At 35.7% G+C, this 20,247-nt stretch overlaps 1 protein-coding gene across 2 annotated transcripts; it reads right to left on the reverse strand.

Annotated features, from left to right (window-relative positions):
• Positions 1-671: 671 nt before the first annotated feature.
• LOC135690830 (homeobox protein SIX6-like) lies at positions 672-18,960 on the reverse strand. 2 transcript variants are annotated; one of them, XM_089116166.1, is made up of 4 exons: positions 18,732-18,960; positions 18,402-18,477; positions 4,742-5,450; positions 673-3,144 (listed from the first exon to the last, which is right to left on the reverse strand). In XM_089116166.1, the coding sequence occupies exons 3-4, from the start codon at positions 5,359-5,361 to the stop codon at positions 2,877-2,879; spliced, it is 888 nt and encodes a 295-aa protein (XP_088972292.1). In that variant the 5' UTR covers positions 5,362-5,450; positions 18,402-18,477; positions 18,732-18,960; the 3' UTR covers positions 673-2,876. The 2 variants fall into 2 exon arrangements, with proteins under 2 accessions (XP_065064579.2, XP_088972292.1); XM_065208507.2 differs by lacking the exons at positions 18,402-18,477; positions 18,732-18,960 and adding an exon at positions 10,155-11,009 and having other exon boundaries at positions 672-3,144.
• Between the last annotated feature and the right edge of the window lie 1,287 nt (positions 18,961-20,247).

Genomic DNA, 20,247 nt, shown 5'->3' on the forward strand with positions numbered 1-20,247 from the left:
TATCACGAGGGCAGGGCATACGGGCGTAGCTTCCATGTTTTGATTAGGGAGAGGCAGGGGAGCACCATGACTTTTGACACAGTGGACCTTTTCTCCAGGTAAATGAAACCGAACCATAGAAAAACATAAAATGCATAAGAACATAGCCAGCCATGTAGCTGCAGGGGGGAACGGGGGGCTGTGTTCCCCAAATGAAAATTTTGACAACAACTTGCCCCCTCTGGCTACACTTTTTCCAAACGATAATTTAAAAAGCTGGCATAATTATAATTCCGTAAGCTTGATTTAGTCCAAATATACCTGTTTGTTATATATCTGCTCTCTTGTTTTAAATCCTGCCCCCCTCAGGTATGGTTCTTGCTCGAGTTTGCCCACTCTAGCCGACATCTACAGCTACATGGTTGAAACGTACACGTTCAAGGATACTCTGGCCAAACCAAAGCAACTGTCTTTTGAAAACAAGAGTCATGGTAACCGGTGGTGGCGCCAGGGGAGGGCTAGGGGGCTATAACCCCGCTGTGGGAAGCATCTAGCCCCCCCCCCCCATTAGAGGAAGTTATTAGGTTATCATCAAAGCGAATTTGACAAAAAAGTACGAAAACTGCATATTTTAGTCATTCTAGCTCCCCTGTCGGAAGCTCCAACCCTTCTTTCGGAAGATTTCTGGCGCTACCTCTGTTGTAAATTCTTAAATACTGAAAAGAAGTCTGGCCTGATGAATATCGGGCGTATGAAGGATCGTTTGTGCCTCCTAGCTCTTTTGCGGCTCGTAGATTCCATCCACAGCTAAACAAAGTTGTTTTAAACTTGTCTAGAAAACCCACAGCATCATGCTTTTGAAAAATGCAATCATTATTTTCTAAAATTCACTGGGCAGTCGAAAGACGTTTGCTACCAAGCCATTTTCTATCAGAGTCAATTTACTAACTGGTTTTCAAGCAGAGCCGTGATCTGTATAGTTCCTTTGCCTTTCTAAAATCATCTCATTGTCTTCTTTTGAAGAAAAGAACCTACCGTACCACCGTATTTGGGCGCGTATTAGGCGCACCCTTTTTCAAACTGTTAATGGTTTTGTTTTTTAGGGTGCGTCTTATACATGAAAACATCGAATTTTTTATCTTTTCCTGGGCCCTGGTCCGGTTTCTGAAATCGTATTTTTAGGCCGGTTAAATCGTATTCTCAAAAATAGATAGCCTCTCCTCATCAATTTCTGAACACGTGTAGGGATATTTTAGTCATTGTATCTAAGCTGGCTAAGAATCTATCATTTCTGTTGTAGTCAAGATTCGTAAGAATCGTGAAACTTTCAGTCGCAAAAAAATATCTATGGCAACATGTGAAACAGTAGAACATAGAATGTAAGGTTAACTTTTTTTCGATCTGTTTAAAATTTGACAAATTCCAACTAATTCTTCAAGTTTCAACTAGCAAAAATTAGCACAAAAAACTAGCAAAATTATATTGTAACATATTTATGGTATTTGCACGACTAACGAAGTCTTAACATAGATATATACAATTATCCTATGTAAATGAAGCAAAGTATTGAAAACTCATTTTTGAATTTGGTTCCTATTTGACTCACTGTTGAAGAAATACAAAGAATAAAAACGCGCTAAGATTTTAAGCAATTGGAATTTGTTGTTATCAACGTGACATAGTATTACTCCATGAGCCTCTGTGTTGCTACTGCCTCACTATACTCGTAGCACCCGTCGTTGTAGCGTGAGCAGCGTCAGTAGCAGGCAGAACTAATTTTTTCGTTCGAAAGGGCAAGTAAGGTTTTGATGCTCAAGCACAAAAAGTGCAAATTGCTTAAATACTTAATCGTGATTAATGAAAAAGGGCTTATAAGCGTTTCTGAATTTCAATTAAGAGGGGAGGTGAGGGCCAATTCCTGCCAAATAGCTTCAAAAACCCTATATTGTAAATACAAAAATGTAAGAAGACATCGAAGCAGTAAGACGCAATGCATTGTGCAAACATATCGATTCTAACCATTTAGTTACAGATTCCAGTAATTTAATTACACAGTCATATAGAACATTTTTGGTTTATTTACCGTATTCCATATATTAATGGATAGTCTCAATGAACAACAAAGTGTTTTGCTTAAAGGCCTTTGCGCAACCGACATGCTTAGCGGCAGTTGTCTTAGGAAATTGACTGTGTTTTGTATTTTCATGCAGCATGACATTAGGCCGGTTCTTTTTGTTTTATAGACGCAAGGCATGCCGGTTGCACAAGAGCCTTTAATGAAAAGACAGTTAAACAGACACACAAAAATGAAATTATATGTACAGCCTTAATCCACTTTATTACAATATTCTTCAGAAGCAAACATTAAAATCTTTAGAGAAAAAGTAAAGAATGGCTGTTTAAAATTTGAGGAGAAGAGGGCTTGAAACCTTGCTTTTCGGTATTCTTTTGATGAAGCTAAAAATCTCTACGACTTATTTTGTTATATATGAATCAACATTTTTCATACAGCCCCAGCCGCGCACCCCTTTATGCAATTACCAACCCAGTAGCGAACTCAAGTTATCCGGTAGCATCGTACATTTATGTAGAAGTCCTAACATGGTTTCTCTAGCTTTATTTGAGTTGACTCTAAAGGTTGCTTTTCAATCATATACAACCTGAGATGAATCAAAGTTTCTATTAGATTTACAATAAGGACTTGGGCGTACTCAACAACTAACGCATAGAAAGATTTGCTTCGGGTATCAGAATTCACACATATCATGGTGATTTAGCCAAAGAAAGTTCATTTTGTAATGAGCTAGTAGGAATTACAAGAAGAGAGCCCGTGAGAGCGCTCTTTCAGTTACTGCTATTGCAAAACGGGTCGACATTAAAATGTGCAAATAATTGAATCACTGTAAATGCGTAGAGGCTACGCTCCTCAACACTGGCCTTGATTTAAGACAGTCGCAGTTACAAGTGCATGGAGCTGAGGGAGTTTGAAACCATCGTGGCACTGGTTGCAAAGGTAATGTTTGTGACGAAGCTGAACATGGATATATAGATCTGCACAAATAAGGAAAATGACTTTGAAGTTCATCTGTACTGAAATTGAGTAACCGCCCTTGAGCTGTTGATCTATCTGTTGCAATTTCCTTGTCGTTGCTGCAGTCTTTGGTCCTAAGTGAAATAAAAAAGTGACAGTTTTCATTTTCAGTGGCCCAGTAAGCTAGTAGGGGTTTAAGAACGAATCGGTTGAGAAAATAGAGCCATCTTATGACATAGAAATTTCAATATGAAGAAATTCACTATCCATAGAATGGAATTCAATGCTAAAGAGAAAACAACCGATGCCAAAAAAATATCATAATAAAGTAAAACAAACTACCTGAAATTGTAGAAAATGAGATAATCAAGATTAAGTTAAAGTGAGACAATACGAATCTTAAATTCACGCAGCTATTAAAAAATAAGCAAAAAATTATAATGGCTTTATATGCATTGACAGTAGAGAGAAGAAAATTTATAGAAAAAAAATTTAGATGCAAATATAAAATGCTACATTCACAATCTTAAATCAAATGAATCTTCAAAAACATGAATAAAATGCATAATCGTTCAAGGTTGAAAGCAAATATAAAAGACACCGATTATAAAAGTAATATTATATAATGCAAACATTTTGCTGTACAAAACATGATAAGAACACCCTGTGGGGTACATGGAAATTATGGAATAATCTAATGAACTAAGGATGTCATTTCAAAAATCATTATTAGAAGATAACGCAAAGTAACTAATAGGATCTGAGCATATGTCTAGAATACCAGCACCTCGATTAATAGAATCTTAAGAAGATAAAGTTATGAAAATTGTGGGGCAAATCTTTCACACAGTTATTGGGTTTCAATATAGTTGGCATTGCCATGAGTTTTGAAACGTAGCTTTGACTGAAATTTCGACCAATTATTAAAAAGTTGGAATGGGTACTCATAAGAAAATACATTGCTAAAAACAAGTAAAAACGTTTTTCTTGGAATCCCCCCTCCCTCATACTTTTTACGGTTGTGTTGTGGAGCTATATCAGTTGAATACAAAAGGCTATTTGAAAAAGTCGATGAAATTCGATCTGCCATCATTTAGAAGTTAAACGTCAATACTCGGATAGTGAATATCAAACATTACCGTACCGAAAAGAGATAACTGACAACAATAATCGATTAGATATTGGAAATATATTTAATATTTGCCTCGTTGAATAATCATTCCATTAAGCAAAATGTTCTAAGTAGCGCAACTATTTTTAAAACAGAGGCACTCCCGTTTATGACATAAGCAGTAGACATTATATATGAAACTGCGATGTAAACATCACTAAACGTAAATGATTTTCCATTCAAATTTAATCTAGTATCAGCATTGACACCAATAGTTTACTCTGAAATGACATGACATTGATACTGCAACTGACGTCAATGGGTTATGTGCCACCATCTGCAGAACTAGCAAAACTTGGAGTTCTCCTTCAAGTCTATATATTGAATTGTAAATTCCTTTAACCAATTCAGCTATGATCCGGTAAGTGTAGAAGTAGGGGTAAGTAGGACAGACTGGTGTAAAGGCTTTGAAAACGTTTTGAAAACGTTTGACAAGCTTTGGAAAATCCCGAGTTTTTTAAAAATATCTACATACATTAAGAAATTAATCTTGAAATTTGTTGCTAGATTGATTTAATTTAAACAATACTTTTTATTTGACAACTTTGTAGTTTACCAACCTTTGACGATGCTCAGCGGCCCGCACTCTCTGCCTTTTGTTCTTAAACCAATTGCTGACTTGGGTGACAGTCAGATCTGTGGACTTGGCCAGCTCATACTTTTCCTTTGCTGATGGATAAGGGTTTTTCTCGTACGCTGAACTCAAAACACTCCGCGCTTTCTCTTTGAAACAGTACGTTGTCTGCTCTCCATCCCAGATGGTGCGTGGCAACGGGTACTTTCTCCGTATGCGGTACTTTCCGACAGCGCCAAGCGGTCTACCTCGCTGACGTTCAGCTTCAATGTAGTGAGCTGTTCTCCATAAACTTTGCAGCCGCTCGTGTTGCTTCTTCGAAAATCTCCGCCCTTCCAAAATTGAATATACTTCTTTAAAATTATTTTGATAAAAACTAACTACAGCTTTTGCGATTAAAACACTTTCGTCCTTGTTTATGCCTGTATCTTCTGACGGCAACGCCCAAAGAAATCGACCAAGTCGATCAATCTGTCCTGTGTTAAGCAATGACTCACATACAAGCGCCACTTGTGGAGACGAAAACGGCTTCAAAGTTGCAGCATCATTAGCCTCAATAACAGTTTCTTCCAAAGCGTCACCTGGTAAGTCTTCTCGGCTGCTCATATTTTCCTCGCCGTATGTTCAGATAATTCAGTAAGCTTTGCAGTGATTATAAATTGGTTGTCGAAGATTCGTGCCAATCCTGTCTTCAGCTGGAAAAATAAGCAGTTGCATTCACACACAAGAAATGCTGGTCAAATAAGAATGCGTTTCATATATGTGACATTGAAAGCCTTGTTATGACGATCTAGATCGCACATTGTCTCTTGCCAGACGGACAGGGATGTAAAGCAAATCGGAATCTTGACGATCTCTTGATCAAACAAGGTTGAAATAAACTCTTGATATATGACGACTACACATCGTATGAACTGTTAAATATTGGAGCAACCACATTATATGTGCGCCATGAGAAAATGTCATATGAGGAAAACATGCATCGTTTTAGCAAATAAAAAATGGCCTGGCTATATTTGTAACTTGTTAGAAAAAATGATATGGCTTTGTTTGACATATAAATAAAAAACTGCTTGCTAAAACTTTTTGAAAAGTAAACCTTTTAGAAATAACTAACGTAGAATTAATGACATTTGTTAGTATCTGATGAGTTTGGAATTTAGAAGGAATGAATGAGAACAAGTTAAATTGTGTGAGGTAGCAACATGCACTTAGTAGATGGTCCTGGAGAGGCAAAATGGGAAATGAAATTTGCTTGTTTCAGCCCTGGGGAAAGGGATTTAACAGAACGTGGACTAGAAATCATTCTGGGATGACCTTTGTTTGGACTTTTGCGACCGCACTGCGAAGGATTTTTAAACAGTGCCTCCTTGCAATGGGATTCTGCCTAGAAATGGCTGGGAACTGAAATGAAGACTCCCCCACCTCAATTCATAGTGAGAATTGTTTGCACTAAAATAGATATTTGCATAAGAGTTAGCTACAATAAATCTAGAAATAATTTAAATAATTATTTCAGGATACTTAAAATTTATACAGTGAAAAAACTAGTATATGAAAATATATTTTTAAGAAAAAATATTTCTTTTAAGAAAATACACTTTTTAAGAATGTGTTTTAGGTCACCTTGTGCCACCTAAAAAAACCTTGGGCCACTTAAAAGTCATTTTCAATTGGATGAGAATTACTAGAATTTGCGTTTGCAATTATAGAAATCAACTAAAAAATTAAGTTAATCGGAAAATCAGGATTGAATGTGTTGAATATATCATACCAAATGGTTTAAAAACCAATTATAAAGCACCAATTTTTTAAGTATCCTAAACCCCACGTTACCAAAAGGTACTGAACCTTTCGTCTCAGATTCAAAGTATTTATAACCCCAAACAACTGTTCTACTTGTTTATAAAACATCTTTTGAGAATCTTTAATACCTTTCCTAGACCGATAGCACTTCAATGAAGCCATAGCTCCTTTTTGCAGTGGCCCCTCAAGTATCCAAATTGCTTCCGTGATTTGTGATTTTAATGGAAAGGGAGTGGATGGCAGATCAAGTTGACTCCCACAATACTTTGAGATATGTGTCTGAATTTTTGCTATGGACAGTTTAAGCTATAAAAAGTATTGAGATATATGCTTTGAAAAATTATATACTGGGTCAAACAGCCGGCTCTCAAGTGGTCCACTATTTTGTGGTATGACTGCAATCTCATGACGACAGTTTAGAAACCTTTTTGCAGATTGACAATAAAAGCCTTGAGTTGACCTGGAATGCTACGCCGCATCTAGAGGCAATTTTCTGTTGAAGGACCCGCCTAAAAGTAATCTTTGAATTCTTAAGCATTACTCTGTTCACAGGAGAGACCGTTAAAATAATCTTTATGTCTGTAGGGCTAACATGAGAACGGGTGTCTGCCAGCGAGCCAGCTTTAACAGGACCGGGAAATTTGTGCACAAAAGGGGAATTCAAAGACTACTGCTTTGCATTGAGTGAGATATAGGAGGGCTAGTGCATTTCAAGAAGTTAACACCTAGATGTAAGATTCTAAGCCGAGTCAAGCATTTCTTTTTTATTTCCTTTGTTCCTTTTTTACTTCCTATCTAAGACCCTGCAATTCTACATAAGATTTGCAAAGAAGATTTCGTTCTTCTCTATTTTTTCTTCCTTGTCTCTTCTTTCTTTTCTCTTCTCCTCTATCATCTTCTCTTGTTAACTTGATATGTAAAACTTAATCAATATGCACTTTTACCTCTGGATTACCTCTGGATTACCTCTGTATGATAAGTGTGCTTAGGAAAATCCAGAGCAGCAAATTAGCTGAATGTTCTGGTATCTCTGTGTACAGGAAATTCGAAATCTACTCAACAAGAATTGATGAAAATGCAGGCAAAATATTCTGATGCAGCGAGGAAATGACTTTAGACTAATAATAAGAAGCTTATAAAGCTATTTCTCGTACTAAAATACGGTAAGTTAAGAAACTCATCTCAGGGACTTTCTTTACGTGTAACTAGGAGGGTAGTTGCCCCTCCAGATCAGTTGACGTTCCATTGTTATCTTCTTCCTCATTGTATAAACAAAGGCTTGCCCCAAGATTATTTCTCTTCAAAAATCCTGTGATTCACAAGTCTAACAGGATTTCAAAAGTTTCTTATGAAGATATAGGTGCGATTAGGTACATAGGAAATTTCACGTATTCGGGAACAAAAATCTTGACAGGTATGAGTTCAGTGACCCTGAAATAATGTAAATGTTTAAAACTAATTTTGCCAAGCAAGAACAACTGTTTTGCTGCACAGCTGTTACAATTGGTTCAGGTGCAAATAAATGGCAATCGAAATCTGCTATCGATTTCAAGTGTTTATGAAAATGTTTTCAAAGCGACACAAAAATATGGCCCAACACTTAAGAGACAAGCGACACAAAAATATGACCCAACACAAACAATATATTGATAAGTAGAAATATCAAATTTTTTTCAATGGAAACGGTCCTTTTGAATAAAAACTCTGCAAATTTAGCCCCAAAACCTGGATTTTTGATAAAGAGATCAATTTATTATTGAATTCAGAAGTTTTCGTGAACACCAAGTAAGCTGCTTTTTGTAGCAATATGATGTAAAAATGGTATGGGTTTTATCCATTTGGTCTGTTTTCAACCCGTATTATGTAGCAGTGCCAACTTAAGGCATGCTGCTACTAGGCCTGGTAGGGAATGGGAACGGGATGTAATAGACTTTGAAAACAACGGGGTTTAAGGAAAATTCCTAGCCCTAGTTGATAAAAGGTATGACAAAGGTTTACCTCTTCTCGCAGAATTTTGCTTCTAAAATAGCCTGTCCCATTAAATTTCCTTACCTGGTAGCTTGGCCCATAATTTCAATACAAGTTACAATACACGATTCTTTATATAAGAAACCTAGCTTGAGGCCTAGTTCTGGAAGTTTCTTATTTTTGGACCTTTTTTGATCGAAATGTAGTACTAAAAGTTCCTAAATAGTTCCATAGTTTAACTGCACATTTGGTGCCATGAAAATTGAACATAGAACGTTTAAATTCTGTACTAGTCAGTGCCGTCGGAACGAAATATATATTGGGGGAAGGGAGCTGCTAATGTTATCCCTTCTCATTCAGTACACTGTTATAAAGGAAACATATATGCAATTATTAGGGGGCTCAAAGCCCCCACCCCCCAGCCCTCCTGGTTCCGACGGGCCTGCAAGTGTCGCTACATTCTTAACTGTAGCTAGAAAACAAGATAAAAGACAGAATAAAGACTGGAAAGATGTCCCAGTATCATTGTGGCATGAAATCACGCGCCCGTTTAATTAGATGTCTTAACTAGATAGGTAAAAGACAGTAGAAAGGAAGAAATAAAGTACAAATCGGAGAACACGCAGGTTTACTAGAAAAAATCTAGATATTATAATGGTGGGAATAAGTAATATCAGTAGTAAGACTGGAAAGCCTATCTACAAGTAGAAACTTTCTTGAGCTGAAGTTACTCCTCCACCTTGTGATGATGTTAAAATCGAGTTTCCTCCATTCCCTTAATCCATTGGCTTATGTTTATACGCTCTTTCCTATCAAGGAACTAATAAAGTTGGTATAAATTTATAAAATCTATAGAATACTCTCTTTTTTATAAGAAACTCGCTTCAAGAAATGTGTACTGGAAAATCATAAAAAGCTAAGGAAACTTTGATACTCGTAGGAGAAAGAATTAAGGAACCATTTGATTTTTTAAAAAGCTCAGAAAAACCAAAACTCTGTGAATATCAATTAATATTGGCTGGTTAGCACAAAAATTTAGACACAGAGAATAAAGATATACTCCCATCTAAATACAACATTAGAATTGAAATGAATCACTTATTTTCAGAAATATGACAGGTATTTGAAAATAATAAGATCATTGACAAGGACCAATTTTTGCAGCTGCAAAACTCTGCCTAACTCTTTCTACCATTAAAATTAAATAAAGAGCCCTAAATTCCGAAATTAATGACATCAGTACTGAGAAAATCTCAAGAATACCCAACTTCGACCTTTCTTTTAAAAGAAGAATGTATGCCTAGCTTTTTGCTGCTCGTCTCGTCAACTACCAGCTTACACCGATAGGACTTGCCTTGCACTACATGAGTATTCACTATGGAGCATCAAGAAATTCTTTCTCTAATCAGCAATTTCTATAAACATCAGATATTATTGTCTGACTCAATTTTAGCATAATTCGGACATATCTAAGAATATAAAAATTTGTCCTCACTTTAATGGGCAATTGTAAAAGGGCAATCGTTCACGGGTGAAGGACAGTCATAAATGAAAAATAAACAAGAAACATGGCTAAGTTTTGCGTTTATAAGCATACTTGAACACCATACAATCTGAAGACATACCTCTTGCCCCCGAATAAAAGCATCGCAATGTTCCACTTCAAGTGTAAAGCAATTCAAGTCCCTCGCACTCAAGCATCGTTCTTTGATTGGCAGCTTAAGAGTATGATTTTTACAAGATCTTAACAATATGGCTAATCGATTACTTCATGAGTGATTGGAGGCGTTCGAAATAACCGCACACAACCACAGATATTTAGTATCAGGGCCTGATTGTCGCTTCACCTGGAGCAACTGACTTGTTTCTGACAAGATTTTATTGTCACTGTGTATGTCTTTGTCACATTGCGCACGGGGATCAACGTAGCGATTGGCTAAGCTAATAATGATATACGAATTTTACCTAAGGAACTAAGCACGGGATCAGTGTCTAGCCTTTTAAGTTTTTATGTGATTTTGATTCATATTATTAATACCTAGTGCAAAAAGCTGTGTTTTTAGAAATTACAAAAACTTGACGCTAAGAGAATTCAACACCTAGTCAATCGAAATGAGTTTTTCATTCGAACAGGAAATAGGTGCTTTTCAATTTGTTTTGGGTTAATGACCATTGGTTTAAATCAGTTCAATGTTCACAGATACACCTGGTATTATCAACATTTGGAAATCTCATGATTAGTTTAAAGGAAATTTCATGATAGGGAATCCGAATAAAGGTCAAGTAAGAACAGGGAATCCGAATAAAGTGCATTCTGCTCCATGGTGCATATCACTCCACGAAATTATTCTCGTATGCAGTTTCGAAAGAGTGATACAACCCGCATTATTTTGCATGGTATAAAAGGAAGACACTTTCAAACAATACAGCTGTTAATATGCATCATTAAACTGCTTTCTCAAAACTCTTGTCACTTATAGTACTGGTTAACAAAGAATATATTCGGCGAAAAGGAACATTCTTTGCAAGACATCGAGGAGGTCAAGCACCATAGCTACTCATTAAAATGGTTAACTTCAGGATTTTTTTCCCCTCGGGATATCTTTTCTAAAAGCTTGCAAGACTTTGATGAGAGTCAAATTTTGTCTGCTCAACAAGAAAACAGATAACAGAATCAAGAACATGAACTAGAGTGCTAGCATAAAAAAATTATTTTACGTATTATAGGACAACGCACAGACTCACTTTTTGTACCTAAGGCACTAGCAATAAGAAACGTAACGGGTACTGGGCAATCAAAATAAAAATTAAGAAACTTAAGTACTCTAACCAAAAATGTCCCCAACAAGGTTTCGTTTGAATTTTTAGCATGAAAATTAATTAAAGGACCTCAGTTGCCAAAATCAATTACATCAAAATTAAGAAAAATTATTGAAATTTCCCGGGAAAACTCAACGTCTACTTTTGTTTCCATAAAAAATGAGTGTATAGAAATGTTGCTGAATATAACAAGAATTATTCAAGTCTTAATTTTAAAGTTAGATGAGATTTAGAGCTTCTAAAGGCATATTCCATTTACATTAAATCACTCAAATTATTTTGGTTTGATGAAAAATTTGTAACTCTATTTTTCTCTCCACAAAGACCGTTTATGTAGTTGTTCCTGTTGTTGATGTTGTTCCTGTTGCTGTTGCTGTTGCTGTCGTTGGTGTTGTTGTTTTTATTGTTGTCAATTTTCATCATTAATGCCATTATTATGATTTTGAATGGTTAAGTATACCAGTTGACATATTGAAGCTCTTTAGGTATCGTTCTAATTCATCACTGTTTACTTTTTTTGCAAAAGGTATTTTTCATCGCAAAAACCAATCCAAAGTTTCTGAAAATCCAGAGCGGCAGTCGAGCGTTTTTAAGCCTGAGTTCTGCTCCAAAATTGTATGGTTTTAGCGTGCTCAAATAGTGTAAAGTGAGGAAAAAGGGATAGAGAAATGGGCTAGATAAGTCGAAAATTTGGGCGAAAAATTTAAGTTTTTGTGCTGCTTCCTGTACACTTGTGCAAAAGCCTTTACACTGGTAAGATGAAAACCTTATATTCCTTCCTTTTATAGATTTGAATCAACACACAGCCTCTGGGGCTGAGTCTTCCTGAGAGGATTTTATGCAAGTGAAAGACATTCTGCAGACAGCTCAATCTCGCGTGGCTTTATACAAACCAACTGTAAGTGATATTCTTTACAAACGATGTTTCTGGATGGGTGTTGAGCTGACACGAGGTAAAATATAAAGTACATTAATAATGAGGCTATTAGCATGTGATCTTTCGATGATTTGACTGCACTTAGAAATACAAACTGAAAACGAATTATGGTTAGATAGAAAATCCGTGTGAAATGATATGCAGGTCTAAGAGGCGGTAATTCAAGTAGGCATTAAGTGAAAAGGGTTAAATCAAAGAGAAGGTTTCAGCAGATAGAAGATATTTTTCAGCCTGTCTTTGTGGGTGGACGATACATAAATCACTCTAAAAGGCGCGTGAAGAGGTGCTCTGTTTGCCTTAGAGTTTCAGTGTCTAATATCGATATTCAATACATTTATATCTTTAAGTAGCAACTTCCCTAAACTGTCTCGGCCATCTATTTGAGATTCTGACAGACCAAGGTTGATGGTTTGGCAACAAACCCTTGGATGCTCAATTTCACTGCAGGGAGGGAGGTCCGTTTCCTAATGTCTCAAGATCAGTTCAGATGTAACACTGTTAAGCATTAGTCGTTTATTTTTACGTTTTATGTGAATGAGTAAATGGCCATCTTCGACTTTCCTCATTGGAGTATTTTTCACTTAAGGACAATCTGTCTCGTTGTGGATTGGTTAACGAGAACAATAGCTGGAACAATAGCCTAAACACGATTCCAGCGCTCCGCCATATTTTTTACAATGCGATAAATTAAAGGGGGACTGAAACAATAAAAATCCCTTTGTTCTTATAAGCAATCAACGTCGTGACAGATTGCCTTTAATAACCTGGCTATCATTTGAAATAATAAATTTTAAATTATAAAAATTGAAATTTAAATTTAAATAATTATTATTAAACTTAAAATTTAAATGATAGTAATAAAAAGACAGATACTCTATCAAAGATGAGAAATTCCTTACCAATAATGGACCAATAAGGGGAAACATGTCCTTAGAAATTGGGCATCAACAAAAGTAGGCATTGAAAAGCCCCAAATTTTGAAATGAGTAAGAATTACTCCTTTTGTGAGGTGTATGTTTGTATAAGCTACAATTGCACTTTTAGACGTGACAGAATTAAACAAGAGGTCATATGAGATGATAGGTTTAAATAGGGCAAATTTTGAAGTGCATTTTGTCCCATGCGAAGGAGTAATATCAAGAGGCTTTTGCTAAGATACTTAGAGCGCAGTGTGGTCAGTTGGGAAGCTTTCATTTGCAATTTTTCATCTCTTATCGTTGAAGAGCCTCGTGTTCGAGTAAAAAGAACTTAGTTCGAGAATGCAGAAAACCAAATGACATATTGTTGAATGATTGCTTGACAGCCTCGAGCGTTTGTTACAGAGAGCATAATGAAATTTCCTGATAAGAATTGAGTAACATGGAGAAATATTTGATTTTGAAACCTGTTAGCTAAAAAGATGTTTACAACTGGGCGTTGAATATTTAATATCAATATCTAGAATTGTCAATAAATCTACAAGATGCTCAAATAGAAAAGCAATGGTACCGGATATTCCTCTTTAGTTTCTTTTCATTTAAATACACAGTATATGAATGCTAACTTTCCTTTTCATTTTTATCGATGTTTTCAATGGGATCAAACTTATAACTCGAGTTATTTGCTTTCTCTCCTCGCGTCATCTTTACAAGCTCAAGCCCAGTACTCGAAGAAAATGTGCGTGTTTGAAATACAATGCAGCTTTATTCAAACATCGGTACTAGCAATGTACAGTTGATGGGAAGATTGAAAATACGCTTTGAAATGGCTAATGATGCTATCACACTGAATCTGTGGCTTGGGGTTTTTGAGCGGTGATGCAAACGCAGTAAATTGCTCTATTTTATCAGTTGGATAGCCTTTTCTATTCTAGTTCTTATGCCAAAACATACGATTTTCGTACCCAGTAATAGCTTCAAGAATAGATAAATATTTAAAATTGCAGTTGAGTATTGATTTTAGTTGAGAAGCTTTTTTGTAAAGAAACTCTATTAAGTAAAAGCCAGTATTTTTTCGTTTGAGCCATTATAATTTTCGCAGAAACACCAAAGTTTGAACTGAAAGGCAAGGTTTGCAAATTCACAAGCCTACATGTATTTTTTATCATTCAATGAATGCGATAAGTCTACCACACTATATGAGGCTTGGGTGGGCGATGTCGAAGAATGGCCGCACCTTACGGACAGGTTTTAAACAAATTAACAGGTATATAACAGCAAATGATGTGTTTTTTGTAATGAGACTAGAATAAATGACATTTTCTATAGTCGTAGGTAGATTTTTCAAGGAGAGAGAAAGAGAGAGTTAAGAAATTGAAAGGGGAGTAAGTATCTGAAAGTGAGGCCCACGAGCAATGCACTGGAAACTATTAAAATTTGAAGCCTGTGTTTGGTGAAAGTTTCTTCAAATTTCGTGACCTCTAAATTAAAATCAAGAAGAGACCAAATTAAAAACAAAACATCAAAGACAAGCAACCATATTACTCAAAATTTACTGGGAGATAATTCTCGAGCTCGATTTCATTCAAAGCGTACTAGCAAACAACGACAATAAAATGAACGAATAAATTACTTACCAAAATGACAAAAATTGTCAGATATTTTAATATATTAATTTTGGTAACTAGTTCATTCGCTCATTACATTGACGTTCTTTGGATAATGTACCACACTCAACCTACATACATAATAAGAAACGATGTGGTGTGTTGTCTTCTTGGGGCGCATAGTTAAGGCCATAAGATCGGCTAAAAGAAATTATATTTTAGCCTTGTTACAAGACCCCTCAGAATAAATGGCCTGGTTATCAGACTAACCACCTTGATGATGACCACTTGAAAGATCATAGCTATTACCATCTTTTGTATCGCAACTACTGCTGTCCGATGTTTGTTTGCACAGGCCTTCACAGCCAGAAAGAAACACTGGGACAAAACATAGTTACTTGAATAGAAACAAAATTATGTGCCCGTTCATTGGCGCTGTCCTTTTAGGGTTCCATTTTTCGATGTTTCACTGTGTTTTTCTTTGGGCATCTTATCATAAAAACTTTTCAATACCTTCTAGTATCGATGTTAACAAGACTTTTCAGAATTTAACACTAAACCCGAGAAAACGTTTTCACAGAAACTGAGTATACATAGTGAGCAGACCTCTGCTTTCAAGAATCATCAAGCTGCTACAGAGTCACATTTGCTTAGTATATTTGGAGGAATAGTAGGTGAGTAGATGTAAAGAGAAGTAAACAGAAAGTCAACTTTACTAAGTAAGCCGAATGTCTGCTTTAGTAAAATACAATACAATGCTATGGATATACCCAGAGAACTGCATATTGCATCAAAGTAAAATGTATAGCATTATATGACAAAAACATCTTTTGACTACTTAATAAGTTCCTGTTTTTGGTAAAGCCTCTTGCTGCTTGGTTACAACAGAAAAATCAGTCACAAAAATTTTAAGTCATTGCATGCAAACAAATTTCTCAATATCATTAGCGCACAGAAGATGTGACATATGAGAGATGAGAAAAGAAGATATAGAAAAGCTTAAAGGTAGTAATAGCTTTTCATTAATCTTGCAATGCTATAGTAGGAAAAATGTAGGTTAAAAAACGTTTTAAAGCCCGTGAATTAAGGCTGTTCTGTTTATAATTTACGTCTGCTCAATTAAAAAAGAAGGCTTTATTAGTTTGTCACTGCTGGGCGTTTGAAAAATTTCCAATTTTGAAGAAAGGTGACAATGCGTCCTATCTCAATGTGCCTGTTTATAAGAACAGAATGCGAAAAACCACACCAACAATTAAGCAGCAACAGAAGAAAGAAAAACACAGCTGTGTGTACCTTTTTGTAAAAGAATTAGAATTGGTTGTTGCAAGAACTGTTAATTGATTGTAGTCAAGTAAAAGCAAGAGACCAGAATTAAAATGACGTCATATACGCAACCAGAATGCATTGCAAATTGACTCCAACAAATTGACAGAAATAATTTGTTGCCAGAACAGGCGTCAAAAATATTATTACTGAAATGATCATGCCTTTCAACGTTGATATAGAAATTCCTAAAATCAAATTCTCTTAAACAGTCAACAAACTTTACAAGCAAAGATGTAAACTTCAGTAAAAAGGTGTTTTACAATGAAAAGTTTTAGCGAGAAAGGAATTTATCAAAGTAAGACAAAAAAGACAATTTTTAATGCCTAGAGTTTTGTCATTGCAAACAACATGCATTTTTCAGATAAATATGTAGGAATTTCATCACTGGATTTTTTCTTTTGCAAAATCATATTGTGACAAATAATAAAAACATCATAAAATTGGAAACAAAAACATAACGAATACAAGTAATAAAGATAAAAAATATTGTGGAATAATGCACAGCGATAGGTTTGATGATTTTCGTTGCACGAAGGACATACAGTGATCATAAGTGTCTTGAAAATTTCACTGTAAACAAATTATTATTTAGCCAAGAAAATTAAAAAAATAATAAGCTTTGACAGTGTGGAAAAAAACTTCGGAAACCGCTTTAAGCTGTCATACAATTCTAGATGTTCAGGAAGCGGGAAATTATCGTACAATTTATGCAAACTCTACCATGTTTTTAAAGAAACATTTTAAGAAGGAAACAAGCTATCTTCGTGTATTATTTTTAATCCTTAGCTCAATTTTCTGATCTCTTTTATCAGGTCTGTTAGCCAGGCGTGCCAAATCAAATACAGAGAACGTGGTTTTTTGAATTAAGTGCCAATGCTAGGATACAGACACAGAAATTTGATAAACCATCATAAGATACTCTGGGACAAAACATAATTACTAAAATAGGAACAAATCATCTATCCATTTTCAAACCAGTTCTTTTGTTTATTTTTTTATAGTTCTCTCTGTTTAATTTTAGGCCTGCTTATCCGTTTTTAAACCAGTTCTTCTGCCTATATTTCGATGCTTCACGCTTTTTAATTTTAGGCATGTTTGTTCCAATACAGAAAAACTTTTCGATCTGAGTACCAAGACTAAGATAAATACAATTGATGAAGCGATTGTATTTAGAATACGGTAAGAGGGTCGCTGTGTTCCTCGAAGGTCTTAACGCGCTCATTGTCAGTTAACGAAAAACTTTTTTTTACCAAACAAATACAGCTAAAATTCATGTTATCAGTGGGTGATTCTGACTTTTGGCTACATCATACAACTATAGTCCAATTTCCATGAAAAAGACAGATCAACAAGAAAGGTAAGATCATTCCGTCAGTACAAGATAGCTTTCAAGGATGTGCTTTTCAATGCTTTGCCGTCATTGAAATTATTACCATACCAATCTCAACAAATTTATACAGGAGGAGAGAACCTCAAGTAATTAAAAAAGTAGGTTGCAGCAAATAATCAAGAAATGACTTCAAATGCATTTTGGGTAAACCCTTAATCTTCTGTTGCAAGTTGCGATTCGCGCGTTGCTTACGAGTTGCAAGTTGCTTACGAGATGAATGTCGACATACAACTTGCTTAAATTTCATGTTCCGTGATGTTGTGATAGTTTTAAAGCAATTGTTGGGAGACCATTCAATTACTACGTAAGGAGAAAAACAATTGTTCAAACTGGGGTTCTGCGCATATTAGAAAACGATAATTTCGTCAGGGATGGCCTAAAGTTCCTAAGAACATGCATATTTTGTGAGATGACTTTGTGAAGTCTCAAACGGTGGATGTTTTGTGAGACAAAAATTGAAACTTCAGTGAATTTCATTGAGACACAGGATAAAAACTTCATAGGCTACCAGGACATAGTTAGTCGCTAGGCGTAACAGTGTGTGAAACAGCGATTTGAAAGTATTGCACCCTAAAATCAGTTTGACATAATAAAGGATACTGATGTAAAGTGATTCTTAAGCTCTGTTGAAAACACTTGCAACACACCTTCTTCTTACATGTGAGAGGCAAAGACATTACGAGTAGAAAACTACATTACGAATAATTGGACGTAAAGACACTCCAAAAATAGCCATAGCCGAATCACGGTTATATTTCTTAGAGGAAAAGGTGATTAATGGTGTATCCTTTAGAAGCAGAGCAAGACATTGTTTAAAAGAAGCAGGATATGCCTTTGCTTTCAATGAAATAAGCTTGAATATATAAAAAACATACCTTGGACTTGACGCTTCTCTTTTGTCACTCCTCTGTTGTCACTCCGCTGTTCAATTCGATTAGGAAACACTTCGGGCTTGAATTTAGAATAAAACCAATGCTTTAGCAAGGCTGTGACCAAATCAAGATAATGAGCAGAAAAGAAAAATTTGGAATGTTTAGCGTTTGAAGGAGAAAAAGATCGGTGCATTTGATAACTGACTAGGCATTTTCTAAAACAGTTTTTCATAGAGGCCAAAGCTGTACTCTATCAATGGTCAAGGAATAATGTGACACAATGAGAATTTCAAAGAAAATTCCAAGATTCGCAATCGTGAAAACGATACTTACCAGGCATACAAAGCTGAAAACCAACCACGTTTACTCGTCTGCATCACTTTCAGTAAACGAAGCTTCAAAAGTTTCCATTGGCGGATTGTTGCATTTCTCTATCCACGTGACTGGCACCTGTCAATCCATCAAATATCTCATATGCAACCAATCTTTGCACTCATTCAGGGTAACTATAACAAACTATTTTTAGATTAGCTTTCTTCAAATGCTTTGGCAAATGTTTTTGTGTCCGGGGTGTAATACAAATAAGGAGTGATAAAAAATCAACTTTTTTATACGTCCTCGACCAAACATGGGTTGAAATGTAACACCCACCCATTACATTTGTGTGTTCCTTTACCAACACGTATTGATTTGACCAATGTCAATTTAGTAGAAAAGCACTCAAGCATACTCAAACATATTTTCACTTGAAAGGAAAAGGAAATCCTAAATTATTTTTGAGACCATTTTTGGCGTTCTTTTGCACGGTATCAATTTTTTTACATTTGTTGATAAGCACTGTTTTTGGGAATTCTTGCTTTCTGCTTGCACTACTAACATATTCCCATCCATTGGCATCAGCCAGTGACATTATGATATCAGAGAAACGAGTATCAGTTATAAAGTAACTGTGCCATCACACAAAAGATAGTGGATTGATAATCAGGGTCTTTAAGCACCCCTGGTGGGGGGGGGGCTTCCTATGTTCCCAAAAAGTTGTTCAAAAATCTCTTTTTTTCCCAATATTGTTTCTTGAATGTTCCTTAAAAACTCTCGAAATCTTTTCAAAATGTTTCCCTTATTCCCATTGAAAATACGAAATAAATCCATGTTTCCTTTAAGAAGGTCTAATAGTGCATTTCCATATAACTACAGCAACTTAAGCTTGAGATTTATCATAAAGAATATACGACACACTTGCAAGACCCGGAAGGCCTCGAAGCAGTTTTTGCTCCCTGGCTGACATAATTACCATTATCTACATGTCTACATTAATTAGGGACCGGGTTTCCCGAACGACCAAGTTCTCGATCCGCATCCTAAGCAACCAACTCACGTAGTTCAGAAATGGCTAGGAACAATCTTTGTAGTACCGTAACTGGCTATTTCGGTTGAGCAATGGCCAGGGGATCATGGGAAATCTAAGAAATTTAATATTACTCGACTTAACTTGCACTGTTTATTTTTCTTCACGGAAGCAAATGTTAGTAAAAAACTATGATTTTAAAATACAATTTGTTTATGTATCAGGAAATGGTAGAAGTAGGTGCTAAAAACATGCGCGTAAGGGCCAGCAGTGTGCATCTTAAATTCAAAGTAAGCAACTCTTATTACTTCAATTTTTTTCAATTCCACATATTCAAGGCCTTTTCGTCGTTTTCTAACGTGCATCGTAAACTTATTTGCTTCACCAAATAAATAACCTCCAGTACCCACTAAAAAGCTAATTAGTCTCGTAATTGCAAAAAGTCATACGTTGCTTAGTCACACGCTTTGCTTTGTGTCCTGGGGATTAAATTGTAGGGAGGGG

The sequence above is a fragment of the Rhopilema esculentum genome, chromosome 4, assembly GCF_057945365.1.
Source record: "Rhopilema esculentum isolate cy_ngs chromosome 4, ASM5794536v1, whole genome shotgun sequence".
In the NCBI taxonomy this organism is placed as follows: Eukaryota; Metazoa; Cnidaria; class Scyphozoa; order Rhizostomeae; family Rhizostomatidae; genus Rhopilema; species Rhopilema esculentum.

Bases quoted from the DNA above. Each gene is read 5' to 3' on its own strand.
- LOC135690830 (XM_065208507.2), bottom strand. From the start codon at position 5,361: ATGAGCAGCCGAGAAGACTTACCAGGTGACGCTTTGGAAGAAACTGTT. The intron at 3,145-4,741 runs GTTGGTAAACTA...TATTTCACTTAG, and splicing joins GCCGCTGAGCATCGTCAAAG to GACCAAAGACTGCAGCAACG.